At 40.2% G+C, this 14,921-nt stretch overlaps 1 protein-coding gene across 2 annotated transcripts in view; it reads left to right on the top strand.

Moving 5' to 3' along the window:
- HABP4 (hyaluronan binding protein 4) overlaps positions 1 to 14,921 on the top strand; it is a 36,590-nt gene that overhangs the window by 9,345 nt on the left and 12,324 nt on the right. For both annotated transcript variants that reach the window (XM_079926135.1, XM_079926134.1), the window contains exons 3-5: positions 1,168 to 1,329; positions 1,532 to 1,600; positions 5,811 to 5,894. In XM_079926135.1, the coding sequence (XP_079782261.1) occupies positions 1,168 to 1,329; positions 1,532 to 1,600; positions 5,811 to 5,894 (315 nt within the window). The remainder of the gene's footprint in view (positions 1 to 1,167; positions 1,330 to 1,531; positions 1,601 to 5,810; positions 5,895 to 14,921) is intronic.

Below are 14,921 nucleotides of genomic sequence, written 5' to 3'. Positions count from 1 at the left end.
GGTATAGTAGCTTTTCAATGTAACATTTTCAGCCTGTTTCAGTAGACCGGAACACACCTCTAGTTCTGGTGTTTGAGCCACTAATGTCACTAGATTTCAATAAGTAATTTGTTGCTTTAAATGTTTTTAAAAGCCTTGACAAATTAAAAAATATAATTTCTTATTAAACTAGGATTTAACAATGAAAAAGATGAGGCCCTTCCTGCAGAAGCTTTGAGTCTGGTGGAGGAGAGACAAGTCCTCATAAAAAGTGACAGTGACCAGATGGTAGCAGAGAATGGATGTGAGGCGAAGCGGGCGGTCAGGCCCTGGATCCAGTGGGTGTGGCAGGGAAAGAGTGAGAAAAGGGAGTTTCTTGGCTTGGACACTTCCATGTTGTGAGTTAGGGACCGTAGTAGGAGCAAGGGGTCAGTGTTGGTCATGTATCTTCAGGGCCATGGGGTGACATAGGGGGATGTCCAGGAAGTAACTGGCTTTGTGGCCTGAAATCAGAGAGACCCCCAAATGAGAGACACAGGGTCACGTGAAGGGGCCATGTAGCATTAGCATAGGGACGAGGACGATGTGTACAGGAGGTAGGGAGTCAGGAATGCTGGTGCTCTTAAGGACAAATGTGTAGGTATCCAGAAGATGGGATATTCAAGACATGTTCCATGAAAAAGGCAAGGTGTAGAACCTTTCCCTATATGTGACTCTGCAGTGTCTGCCTTTGAGAAGTGGAATTGTGTGGCCAAGAAGCAAGAGGAGTACCTTGTGAATGTTTGGGTATTACCTGTGTCAAAAATCATTTTATGAGGATGAGCAGGGAAAGAGAAGCCAGAAAGTGCAGAGGAAAATTAGTGGTTGGCAGTGTCAAATGATGCATAAGGGTCAGATGACCTAGAGACAAAAGTTGCTATTGGATTTAACAACAAAGACGTCATCTTCAGCTATCTTCCTCATCTGTGGGCACTAGTTGTAATTAAATGACTGTACGTGAAGGGCTCAGAACAGTGCTAGAGATAGTATGTGCTCAGTAAATTTAACTATTAATTTTTTTATTCAAGATACACGATTCTTTCCAATATACTGTAGCCGTAATGTCCTTCTAGAATTTTTTTTTAATCAAAAAAAGCATTAGCTCTTTAATCCAATTCACCGCTTTTTATTATACTCATCTCTTCCAAGACCAGTTGACAGGTTTGATCGAGAAAGACCACTGAGAGGACGTGGATGCCCAAGAGGGGGCATGCGAAGCAGAGGCAGAGGTGGTCCTGGGAACAGAGCTTTTGACGGTTTTGACCAGAGAGGGAAACGAGAATTTGAGAGATACAGTGGGAATGATAAAATGTAAGTTTCATTGTAAATGCTATTCTCCCTTTAAGATCTTGGTGTGAATCTGTTGTGTTTTAATATTTAGTTGACTTTATATTAGTATGCAGTTATTCCTAAGGGAGCTGATCCTGGGACAGTTTTTATGATCAGCTTTTCTGATTTGGAGATTGACTGGACACCAGCTTCCAGTTTAAGGGAATATTCTTTCGTTTTCTAGAGCAATCAGAACTGAAGACAACATGGGTGGATATGGAGTTCGCACCTGGGGATCAGGTAAAGATACCAGGTATGGTGCAAATGTGTACCTTCTGTGAACCTACAATTAAGTGGAAATATCTGGATCTTTATTTGCCTGTCTTGAAAATTATGTCCTCTGTGTTACGCTTGCCATGTCTTTATACTTGTGTGCTTTACGTAGCGATTGAATTTAGGCTTTTGTTTCATGAGATAACTTTTTAAAACAGTTTTGCTATGTTGTGGTTAGATTTGAAACTGCTTTCAAAATTCTTTTATCTTATTTTAGCCAAGCAAATTGTATATTTGCTGACACCCCAAGCACACGGCGCTGTATATTTGCATATGCCTCAGAATGCTTTTTAAATTCCTGGATATTCTGTACTTTATTTTTCTGTGACTTTCCAAAGTTTTTGTATACATTGCATCTTTTTTTTTTTAAATAAGTTTATTTATTTATTTATTTTTGGCTGCTTTGGGTCTTCGTTGCTGCGCTCAGGCTTTTTCTAGTTGTGGCGAGTGGGGGCTACTCTTTGTTGCAGTGCACGGGCTTTTCATTGTGGCTTCTCTTGTTGCGAAGCATGGGCTCTAGGTGCACGGGCTTCAGTAGTTGTGGCACACGGGCTCAGTAGTTATGGCTCGTGGGCTCTAGAGTGCAGGCTCAGTAGTTGTGGCGCATGGGCTTTGTTGCTTCGCAGCATGTGGGATCTTCCCGGACTAGGGATCAAACCCGTGTCCCCTGCATTGGCAGACGGATTCTTAACCACTGCGCCACCAAGGAAGTCCCTGCCTCTTGATTTTATAAAATCATTTGCAGATCAAAGCTCAATGACAAGTTTCACCTGAGGTTCAAATTTGACATTTCTCAGGCTTTATGATATCTCAGATCTGTGCCAGTTTTGCTACTTAGGGGAGGTACTTGGTTCTGCTATTTCTGTCATTTCAGGGCTGCAGGGAAGTACGAGGAATGGGTTGCGACAGGATGTGTTGCAGGGAAGACTTTACACAAGTTTGAAGGCTTGAGGGGATCCAGACTTCCACTTTTTTTTCTTTTGAAGAATATAAGCTCTTTACATAAACTTATTTTTCTTAAATTTTTATCCTTAAAAACAAATGTACAGGGCTTCCCTGGTGGTGGTGCAGTGGTTGAGAGTCCGCCTGCCGATGCAGGGGACACGGGTTCGTGCCCCGGTCTGGGAAGATCCCACATGCCGCGGAGCGGCTGGGCCCGTGAGCCATGGCCACTGAGCCTGCGTGTCAGGAGCCTGTGCTCCGCAACGGGAGAGGCCACAACGGTGAGAGGCCCGTGTAACGCAAAACAAACAAACAAAAAAACAAATGTAGAAAATAAGATCAAATCTAAGATTAAATTTACTACCATTGCACATCTGTGTTGTCTTTGAAAAGAAACTTGTTGAATGTTTGTCAATCTAGGGTTCTATAGAATCTCAAATACAGACCTTTTCATTTTGTTTTATTTTACTGTAATAGTATATTTTTAAAAAGTAATACAGGCACTTTCTGCATCATCTGATTTACTAGCTTATTTAATACTACCACCCCATTTCAGTTTGCATTTGAGTTTAAAATCATTTTGGCTCCAAGTGTTTACTTACTCTAAGAGGTAATTATTGACCTTGGAACATGAAGAAGTGACCACATGTGCTTCTGGCAGATGGTATGTCCCAATGTTAAAATGAAACGTGCCCCATGGCACTCATTTTGGATTGTTTTGTGAGTTATAAAGTCAAAGCTCTTAGGTGGTAATAATGTGTAATTGAAAGTTTTTTTGTAGAATAAGACTTTAATTTCTTATTTAATACATTGAGATTTTGATTTGCCACCATGGTATAGTGCAGCTGAGTTATGATTAATGAGAAAACAGCAGAGGTGAGCCTAACAATAAGTGATGTGTTCGTGGCTGACAAGGGCGAGTGCTGCACCATGCATTGGAGGTGTGAGGGTTTTGCTGTAGTTTAGTATTCCTGTTTGAAGACATTGACAGTATAACTAGATCTAAGGGCAAGATGCTTTCAAAATGGTGTGACTGAGCCATTTCCATTGTTACTGGTTTTCTTCAAGAGTTTGACTGTTAGTACCTGTGCTGAAAATAGAATTTTCTCCATTTGTAATAATTTTAAAAGTGTAATATCAGATATTATTTTCTTGTTCCTAACTGGGATAGACACCCACAAATGCAGTTTTTAATAATACTGCCTTCCAACTTTTATTGTAAAGAGCCAAGACAGTTTTATGTAGTAATCAAGCAACACTGGATTAAATCTGTTCACTGTCATAGATTTGGTTAAGTATGAAGTCTGATTGAATTTGAACTAGTTAACAAAGCCTTGAGGTTTTTAAAATTGTTTTGTAACCATACTTGTGCAAACAGGCATTTTCTACGTTAGTATAACTGAAGTCAAAATATAGACATGGGCCCTGGAGCTTTATCTTTCTTCTAATAAATCCAACATTGGTGATTTACTTTCAACAAAATAATAAAATTTGCCAAAATAAATTGGTGCTAATCTTGAGACTTACTTGTTTTGTAGTTTTCATCATATGCTTCTATAAGCTATGGTTCTATTGAGCTATAAGCACAAAATTAGTTTTATGTTTATTCATAAAATAATTTAGGTCAATACAGGAGGGAGGTCTGTGATTTTTCTTCTAAATTGATTGACAGGTTTAAGAATTGCTAGTCTCTTTGTTTTGTATTCTGCTTCTTTTTTCTTCCCCTATATTGTTATAGCCCTTTTATGATTTTTAATTGTTGAAAGCTATGAACTGTCAGTTCATATTTGTTTTGTATTCTGCTTCTTTTTTCTTCCCCTATATCGTTATAGCCCTTTTATGATTTTTAATTGTTGAAAGCTATGAACTGTCAGTGAATCCATGTTTTTATCCCCTTGGTTTATGACATGGCCAAGGGAATAAAGAGAAAGTTGGAGTAATACAGCACTGCCACTGCTGCTAGACTCCTAGATGCTAAAAAGTCCCATGACCCACGAGGGTCATGCTGACGTGTAGAGGCTGCTTTTGTTAAAGGACTTCTGCCAGGCAGAGCAGCAGGGATGTCCTTCCAAACAGGGAGAACATTTGATTTAGGACCTTTTTTAAAAGTAAAAATTATTTATTCAAATTTTGTGTTGGAAAACTGAGTTTTTTAAAAAGTTGATAACAATGGCTTTGAGTTGAGAATTAAAATACTTTTAATGTAAAAACTCTATTCTTTCATTATAGTTCAATTTCTGTTTATTTATTTTTTAAATTTATTTATTTATTTTTTGCGATACGCGGGCCTCTCACTGTTGTGGCCTCTCCCGTTGTGGAGCACAGGCTCCTGACACGCAGGCTCAGTGGCCATGGCTCACGGGCCCAGCCACTCCGCGGCATGTGGGATCTTCCCGGACCAGGCAGGAACCCGTGTCCCCTGCATCGGCAGGTGGACTCTCAACCACTGCGCCACCAGGGAAGCCTAATTTATGTTTATTTTTAAAAAAACTAATTTTATGAAGATTTTTCCTGAACTGGGGATGAAAAAGTGCTGGGTTCTGAATGTACAGTGTAAAATATTTCTATTATATTGACCAATTTTAGCATTTTCCTGAGAATGAAATTTCTTTTGCTGGTACTTTTTTAAAAGTAATGTTCAGATAGGATTAATATCAACATAAAAGATTTAAGATTATGTATTTAAAATTCAAAGTGTTTTTCACTGTGCTGTGATTATGTATTTAGATGTGATGGTATGTAAATTGATGTTTCAAAGCCTTATTTTTCTGGTATGGTTATCACCAGCTTGTTTGTAATCCTACACATTCCTTTTTGTGGAATGTTTCCACTTTCTTGCCATTTTCTGAAGTTTGCAATGGCATATTCTTATCTATTTTAAGTCATTTAACACAGGTTGAAAATTTTTATGGCCCCTGTTAATATTTGGAATTTCCTAGTATAATAAGAGTTTGAATAATTGTTCTGGTCCTTTACAATCTGTTTTTAATTTTAGGCCATTCATGGAAACTTGTATTTCTCAAAGTACTTTTAACACTTTTGAAATAATTTATATGGATTAGCAATTAAGAGCATTTTTCTTCCTCTTTTTTATTTTGATGTGGATTACCTGTATGTACATGTTAATTCCTCGAGGGATGTTTACTTAAGAAAAAGGACATTGAAATGTGTTTTTTTCTGTCTTGAATATGTAAGGGCATTGATGTAAACAGATTTGTGTGACTAGAGTGGTTCTTGCTGCTTTGCAGTGACATGGACCCGACTGCCCCCATGGAAGAGACCACAGTGGTGGAGGAGTCCCTGGGCCCCCTGGAGGAGGAATCGCCAGCCAAGTGGGTATTTCATTCATTTTCCCCATTGGGTTGTTGGTCTTTTTCTTAAAGATTTATAAGAGGTCTTCATAGAAGAGGAAGCTCAGCCTTTCGTCATATCACAGAGGGTTATCTTCTTAACGTGTTAATGAATAATCAAACTAATTAATAGTTCAAATCATCTAATGAATGATTATTAATGATAATTAATGGGTTGCATTCAAGTATTCTGTCCTGTGCCTACAACTTGTTTTCCATCAGCAGCCTGTACTGTGACTAGTCTCTCTTTCCTCAGGACCCCTATCTTTTGTCCCTTTATTCTCTCCCGGTCCCTCCTTCCTCTTTTCTTCATGGAGCTTAGTTCCCTGGTCCATCTGTAGCACCCTTGCCAAGGCTTTAAACTCCCTTGCCCCTTGGGTCTATGAGTACCTTGCTAGCAAATGCACCCACCTCCTGGACAACCGGTAGCCATCTGCCTTCTTTCTGCCTGCATCCACAGGCTGAGCACTGCAAGATACTCAGCAGGGCTGATGGGAACCCCTGTAAATTCCCCATCACCACATTCTGAAATGAGCCCTCAACACTGCCCAGCAATGCCCATTTCTTGGATTCGCTCTTCCCCCCCCCACCCATTACAATCACTGGTTCAGTCCTTCTTGTCCCTTCAGAGCCCTGACATTGCCCCCCACTTTCCCCTTCTTCCATCCTTCTGACACCCACACCTCCTCTTTCATTTTCTGGGTACAACTTGGCCTCCTTTGTCACAGAGAAATTACACTACTCTCAAAGGTGCAAACCTGCCTACCCCTGCCTCCTGGGCTTCTTCCCTTGTGGTAAAATAGAGGCCCCATCCCTCCACCAGCCTCTCCAGTGTTTGGATCCCATTTCCTACTGACTTCAGAGAAATCTCACTATCAGTTAGCTCCTTCATTTTTAGGCATACTCACTTCCTTCCTCCCAGCTCTGGTCTTCTTATCAACATTTTATCTGCGCTCAATCTCTCCTGTTAAAAGCCTCTCGTTGCCCCTACATTCACATTCAGCTGCCTTTTTCGGGGTTATGTGCATTCTTTCTTCATTTCCTCCCCTTCACTTCATCCTCACTTCACTTCAGGTCTGGCTTTGTCCTCATTGCCCTTCTGAAACAGTCACCACATGTCTCCAGACCTAACAGATGTTTCGGTCTGCATCTTCCTTGACCTCTCAGAACATTTGACTTTACAGGCATACCTCAGAGATATTGTGGGTTTGATTCCAGACCACCTCAATAAAGCGAATATCACAATAAAGTGAATCACATGATTTTTTTGGTTTCCCAGTACATATAAAAGTTATGTTTAGACTGTACTGTAGTCTATTAAGTGTGCAATAGCATTATGTCTAAAAAAAGCAGTATACATACCTTAATTTAAAAATACTTTATGGCTAAAGACACTAACCTTTTTAACATATTTATCATCTCAGCCTTCAATGAGTCATAATCTTCTTGCTGGTGGAGGGTCTTGCCTTGATGATGACTGCTGACTGATGCGGGTGGTGGTTGCTAAAGGTTGGGGTGACTGTGCAGTTTCTTAAAATAAAGACAGCAATGAAGTTTGCCATATTGACTGACTCTTCCTTTCATTTGAACACTGAGAGGCCATTATAGGGTTATTAACTGGCCTAATGTCAATACTGTTGTGTCTCAGGGAATAGGGAGGCCCCAGAAGAGGGACAGAGATGGGAAGGCCAGTTAGTGGAGCAGTCAGAACACATACAACATTTATTGATTATGTTCACTGTCTTATGTGGGTGCAGTTAGTGGCACCCCAAAACAATTACAATAGTAACATCTTTGTATCATTGGTCACAGATCACCATGACAAATATAATAATAATGAAAAAGTTTGAAATATTTCGAGAATTACCAAAATGTGACACAGAGACGTCAAGTGAGCAAATGCTGTTGGGAAAATGGTGCTGCTAGACTTGCCCAACGCAGGGCTGCCACAGATATTCAATATGTTAAAAAGGCAGAATCTGTGAAGTGCAATACGACAAGGTATGCCTGTGTTGATTTCCTCTTAACCACAACCTCCCATTGGTTTCTGCATTCTTCTGGCTTGCTTTCTGCTGCTCAGTTCCTCCTTTGCAGACTCATCCTTGTCTTTCTGCTCTTTTAAAATGTTGAGTTCTTCAGGGCTCTGCCTTAGGTCCTCTTCTCTGTGTCTAGTGTCTCTTTATAGGGTCTCATGCACTCCTGCAGCTTGAATTATCATTTATCCCCTGACTCCAGAATATATACCTCTGGCTCCAACCTTCAACATGGACTCCAGGCCCATGTGTCCATCTGCCTCCTAGACACCTCCCCGTGGGCATCCCAAATGCACCTCATGCTCAGTGTGGCCAGGACTGAGGTCCACAAGCCCCCACCCTCATTAGGTGTTTCTGTTTTGCGGAACAGCATCGCCATTCATCCAGTTGCACAAACCAGAAACCTAGGAGTCATTCTTGAGATTTCCTTCTTCTTGACCCACTGTCTCCTCAAAATCCGATCTGTCACCATGCCCTGAGGATTTGTACTCTTTTATATCTGCCATCTCCACTCACCATCATAGTCTCTGCTACTGCTATCTGCTCTCTCACCAGAGCTCCTAATGGGGTTCCTTGCATTCTCACATTCTACCAACCCACCCGTTTCACACCAAAGTGGCTTTCACACTGCCATTCTGATCATCGTGCCCCCACCCCTCGAGTAAGACCCTCCCCCCAGTGGCTTTCTGTCCTTTTTCTGTCCCTTGCCCTGACCTGCACAGTCCTGCATGGTCTGGCCCATGAAGAGCCCTCAAGTTCAACCACTCCTGTGCCTTCTCCAGGTTCACCATGTGGCCCTTATTTCATGTCCCCAAGCACCTTTCTCCAGCTCCTATGCCACACCTGCCAAAGAGCTTTTGCAAGTGCTGTATTCTTGTGTTTCTGTACCTCTCCTCCACACTCCCTTCACCCTTCACCTATTTATTTAACTCTTACTCATCCTTCAGCTGAGAAGAGGCAATGCTTAAGAGCAGAGACTCTGAGCCAGTGTTCTGGGTTCAAATCCCAGCTCTTCCATTTACTAGTTTGGCTAAGTTATTTAATCTTTCTGTGCCTCAGTTCTCTTCATCTGTAAAATGGGGATAATAATAACACCTACATCAGAAGGCTGTTATAAGGATTGGTTGGGTGTGCGTGTGTTTCATGTAGAGTGGGGCCTGGCATGTAGTTAGCGCTGTATAAATACCTACTATTATTATTGTTACTTATTACAAGAGTAAAGTGCTATGATTGATGATTGTGAAAGCTGTTACTTTACTATTCAAAACAACTAAGTAATGTATTTAATTAAAGAAATAGATTAATATGAACATTTAGACAGTAAGTTAACTAAGAAAATAGATCAACAGTGTATATGAATGTTAAGAAGTGAGTTAACTAGATACCTTCAGGAAAAATTGGATCCTTTTTGAGCCAGTAAACCATTTATCCAAATTCAGGTAATATAAAGCAGAATAATAGAGAGTAAATTATAGCATAATTATAATCTTTGGAATTGATTGAGGTACTCTAGCATTCATAATATTAGACAAAATAATTCTTTCAATTAATCAGTTATTTTGAAAGACAAAATAATACTTGATGATTTCGTTGGCCATCTCATTGTCTGCAATATCCTAGTGGAGCTAGTCAGCAAATCTCTCTCCCTCTGCTGAACATGCTGAACAGTGAGCATCCAGTTAAAATTGCAGGAGCTGCAGTGCACCGCAGCTGCAGTCTAGCCAACCGCACTGAGAAGTTCTTGTTTCTGCACTGCCTTGTCACATTTTAAAATTATTACTCACATTTCTAGTAATACAATTACAGTTTTTTATAATTTCAAAATTAGGCTTGTATATGCATTCCAGGACGGAGATGCCCTCTGATCTTGGCTTTGTCGGGATATTGATCTAACACCCAAGCTTTCGGCGTTCAGCCAGGATGCATATTTAGTGCAACTCTTGGTTTAGAACTTCTTGGTAGGTGAATTTAATGTACCCTTGCTTATTTTCAAACCTGCAACCCAAAGTACATACATTTTCCTCAAATTGGACACATTTTGTCGACAGTTACATGTGCTATGCCCTTCCTTCTTCGTTTCATTACAGAAGTATTACATGTTTCTTATCACGTGGTGTTCTAATGTCCAAGAATACCTGTGACCGTTTCCTGTTTTGCTTTAAGAGTAAGTCTAACATTTATTGAGCATTTCTTGTGTGCCAGGAACTGTTCTAAATGAGTCTATGGCTTAACTCATTTAACCCTTTGCTGCCTGGGAAGGAGAAGGTACTGTTCCTATTCTAATGCTGAGACATACAGGTTAAACAACTTGTAGTAAGTGTCAGAGCCAGAATTTGAACCAGGTATTGTGGCACAGACATTCATGTTGTTAACTGTACTGAATGGTAGGAATGTTTAAAAGTGCCATTTAGACTAACTTGCTATTAAGAACTGCAAATGGGAGAAGGTGGTTCTGTAATCAGGGGAAGAGCTGCCGGGATCACTGAGGATTTCCTGTTAAGTAACATAGATCAGCAACTCCCTTCCATCCTTAAAAATTTAACTCTATGAAAAGAGAATGGTGAGGAAGCATTATTAAAAAATATCTGCAATGAAATATTTTGCACTTTGTTTCCAAGGGTATTTGCTTAGACAATGAAGATTGTTATGTACTGAGTCTTCTTAAAGCAGGACCACAGCTCTTTAAAATTTTTATTGCAAATTTATGAGGAGCTCCAAGTTTATCATGAAATTCACTTCCCTTTCAGTACTTTTTTTCTTTTATTACTTTTTTGGCTGCGTAGGGTCTTAGTTGCAGCACGTGGGATCTTTCATTGTGGTGCATGGTCTCTTCGTTGCAGCGCTCGAACTTCTCTCTAGTTGAGGCGCTTGGGTTTTCTCTCTAGTTGTGGTGCACGGGCTCCAGGGCACATGGGCTCTGTAGTTGTGGCGCACGGGTTCCAGAATGTGTGGGCTCTGTAATTTGCGGCACACGGGCTCTCTCCTTGAGGTGCACAAGCTTAGTAGTTGTGGTGCGCGGGCTTAGTTGCCCTGTGGCATGTGGGATCTTAGTTCCCTGACCAGGGATCAAACCCACATCCCCTGCATTGGAAGGCGGATTCTTTACCACTGGACCACCAGGGAAGTCACCCTTTCAGTACTTTGGAAGGAAGTAGGAGGTATTATTTACATGTTAGGTTAGATCCACTTGCCGCAGTTAAGTATTCAGTGAGTAAAGTTTTATTTCTAGAACCCACTTTCCTTGATTCACTGCACATTTTCATTCAGGTGAAAAAGTATTGCCTGAATGGAAGTTTGGACATTTGAATTGATGATTTGTATGCTTCCTCTGTCCATATCTTGACTATCTTCCATCTAAGCATTTTTTCTGCCATCTTATTCCCTAAATAGCACAGAGGTTAAATGCGGGCTTTGGAGGTAGAATGAATGGATATGAAATTTGGCTCTTTCATTTATTTGTTAGTTGTATAACCTGTCTCCTTGATTTTCTTACCTGTAAAATGGAGCTGTTAATTTTTTTTTTTTTTTTTTGCGGTACACGGGCCTCTCACTGCTGCGGCCTCTTCCGTTGCGGAGCACAGGCTCCGGACACGCAGGCTCAGCAGCCATGGCTCACGGGCCCAGCCACTCTGCGGCATGTGGGATCTTCCCGGACCGGGGCATGAACCCGTGTCCCCAGCATCGGCAGGCAGACTCTCAACCAATGTGCCACCAGGGAAGCCCGGAGCTGTTAATTTTAACTAACTTGTGGCATTAATTATCATGAGCAAATTAATGTAAAGCACTTTGAATAGCATCTGGCACCTAGTAAACATACAGTAAATATTAGCATTATTATCCCATTTATTTCTACATAAAGATAACTGTTGTTAAAACAGTTGTTAAAAAAAGATAACTGTTGTTAAAATTTCTTCTGTAATTTTACTCATTTAGAAACAAAATGTATAATTATCAAATCTGCGTACAGCATTGTTCACATTACAAGTCATAGATTTGATGACTTATACCTATGAGCAGTTTTGATGAAAAATTCTCTCCAAAAATTTTTTATCATATTGGGTGGGCCAAGAGTTTCATTTGGTTTCTTCTGTAAGATGGCTCTAGTAGCACTTAGTTGTCTTTAACTTCACTGGAAACAATTTTATTACATTGTATGTGACAGCTGTCATATCAACATACATTTAAAAAAGACATAAAAATTGGTAAATTTTTGTGTAGCCTTTTTAATACTGAATATGGAAGAAAAACAACATTTTCGGCATATTATACTTTATTCTTTCAAGAAAGGTAAAAACGCAACTGAAATGCACAAAAAGATTTGTGCAGTGTATGGAGAAGGTGCTGTGACTGATCAAATGTGTCAAAAGTGGTTTGCAAAGTTTCGTGCTGGAGATTTCTCGCTGGACAAAGCTCCACAGTTCGGTAGACCAGTTGAAATTGATAGCGATCAAATCAAAACAATAATTGAGAGCAATCAATGTTATGCCACATGGGAGATAGCCGACATACTTAAAGAATCCAAATCAAACGTTGAAAATCATTTGCACCAGCTTGATTATGTGAATCACTTTGACGTTTGGATTCCACATAAACGAGAAAAACCTTCTTGACCCTATTTCTGCATGCGATTCTCTACTGAAATGTAATGAAAACACTCCGTTTTTAAAACAAATTGTTGGGGACTTCCCTGGTGGCACAGTGGTTAAGAACCCACCTGCCAATGTAGGGGACACGGGTTCAAGCCCTGGTCTGGGAAGATCCCACATGCCGCGGAGCAACTAAGCCAGTGCACCACAACTACTGAGCCTGTGCTCTAGAGCCCGCGAGCCACAACTACTGCAGCCCGTGTGCCTAGAGCCTGTGCTCCGCAGCAAGAGAAGCCACCGCAATGAGAAGCCCGCGCACTGCAATGAAGAGTAGCCCCCGCTCGCTGCAACTAGAGAAAGCCTGCACCCAACAGCAACGAAGACACAACGCAGCCAAAAATAAATTAATTAATTAAAAAAAAATTGTGACAGGAGATGAAAAGTGTATACTGTACAACAATGTGGAATGGAAGAGATCGTGGGGCACACAAAATGAACTACCACCAACCACCAAAGGCCGGTCTTCATCGAAAGAAGGTGATGTTGTGTATATTGTGGGATCAGAAGGGAGTCCTCTATTATGAACTTCCAGAAAACCAAACGATTAATTCCAACAAATACTGCTCCCAATTAGACCAACTGAAAGCTGCACCCAGTTGAAAAGCGTCCAGAATTAGTCAACAGAAAACGCATAATCTTCCATCAGTATAACTCAAGACCACATGTTTCTTTGATGACCAGGCAAAAACTGTTACAGCTTGTCTGGGAAGTTCTGATTCATCCGCTATATTCACCAGACATTACACCTTCGCATTTCCATCTATTTTGGTCTTTACAAAATTCTCTTAATGGAAAAAAATTCAATTCCCTGGAAGACTATAAAAGGCACCTGGAACAGTTCTTTGCTCAAAAAGATAAAAAGTTTTGGACTTACGAAATTGCCTGGAAAATGGCAGAAAGTAGTGGAACAAAAGTGTGAATACGTTGTTCAATAAAGTTCTTGGGGAAAATGAAAAATGTGTCTTTTATTTTTACTTAAAATACCAAAGGCACTCTTTGGCCCACCTGATAAACCAAGAACTGTAAAGGTCTTTGAATTACTCAAAAGGGAATTGTTAAATTTAGAGTGATAGCAGTTATGTTGCTTTTATAACTGTTAGAAATATACTTGCATTAGTCCTTCCTGGAACTGAGAATTAGCTATATCTCTTCCTGTTGAATATCCAGTCTTTGCTAAAACGGCAGTAAAAACTACGTTCAGAGCTGATTCAAATGGGAAATGGAATCTGCCTTACAGAACTGTCATAGAATGTGTTTTGTTTGTTTAGAGTGTGTTTTTTATAATTATTTTTGGCCAATAGGCAATGAAATTAAGGAGCCTGTCCTTGGTGATTTTATACTGCTCCCAAAATGGCTTGTTGAAATGGCAGGTGATAAAGGAGAATGCATGGGGGCATCTGTAAGAACACCTTCAAATGAGGCACATCTGAGTAAAGGGTGTCAGGCTGATCACTTTCATGGATGGAATCACTTGTGGCAGATTCTCTATTCTGAACTGCACTATTTGCTTTATTTTGGGTGGCTGTGTCACTTCAGGGCTGCATTTCTTACATGCCTTCTACTTTTTCTAGTTGTTTATGTTTATATATATATAAAGCCCTAGATATATTTTTTAAGAAAACAAGCAGACAAAAAGTACTTCTTTTGTGGTCTTAACACAAAATCTGTTCTTATTGAACTTTTTGGAATTTATTAACTTCTATTAGGTTATCTTAGTTAAGAAAGAATCAAATTCATAGCATCGGTGCCACAGATTTCTTAATTCTATCACAAGTAGGCTACAGAAACCCTCATGATTCCTTAATATTTCTTTATTTTTAGCTCTTTTTGTTAAAAGTTACAGAAAAAATGTATATAAAATAAGAATAGTATATTGAAACTCCAATTAAGTTATTCAGCTAAACTGTTATCAAATCATGGTCATTCTTGTTTCATATATTTCTCTACCCACTTCCTCTACCTCCAGGATATATTATATATTATCCAAAAATGTTTCAGAATGTTATATCTAAAAGACTTCCTTTAAAAAAACCATAACTGGGGGCTTCCCTGGTGGCACAGTGGTTGAGAGTCCGCCTGCCGATGCAGGGGACACGGGTTCGTGCCCCGGTTCGGGAAGATCCCACATGCCGCAGAGCGGCTGGGCCCGTGAGCCATTGCTGCTGAGCCTGTGCGTCCGGAGCCCGTGCTCCGCAATGGGAGAGGCCACAACAGTGAGAGGCCCACGTACCGCAAAAAAAAAAAAAAACATAACTGGAATATCATTATCCCATCTAAAATTTTTTAACAATTCCTTATCATTAAATATCTAGGCAGTTTGTCAGTTTCCC

This window comes from Stenella coeruleoalba (assembly GCF_951394435.1).
Source record: "Stenella coeruleoalba genome assembly, chromosome: 7".
Classification (NCBI taxonomy): domain Eukaryota; kingdom Metazoa; phylum Chordata; class Mammalia; order Artiodactyla; family Delphinidae; genus Stenella; species Stenella coeruleoalba.
Note: the sequence above shows the minus strand (reverse complement) of the source record. Positions and strands in the feature narration are given on the sequence as shown.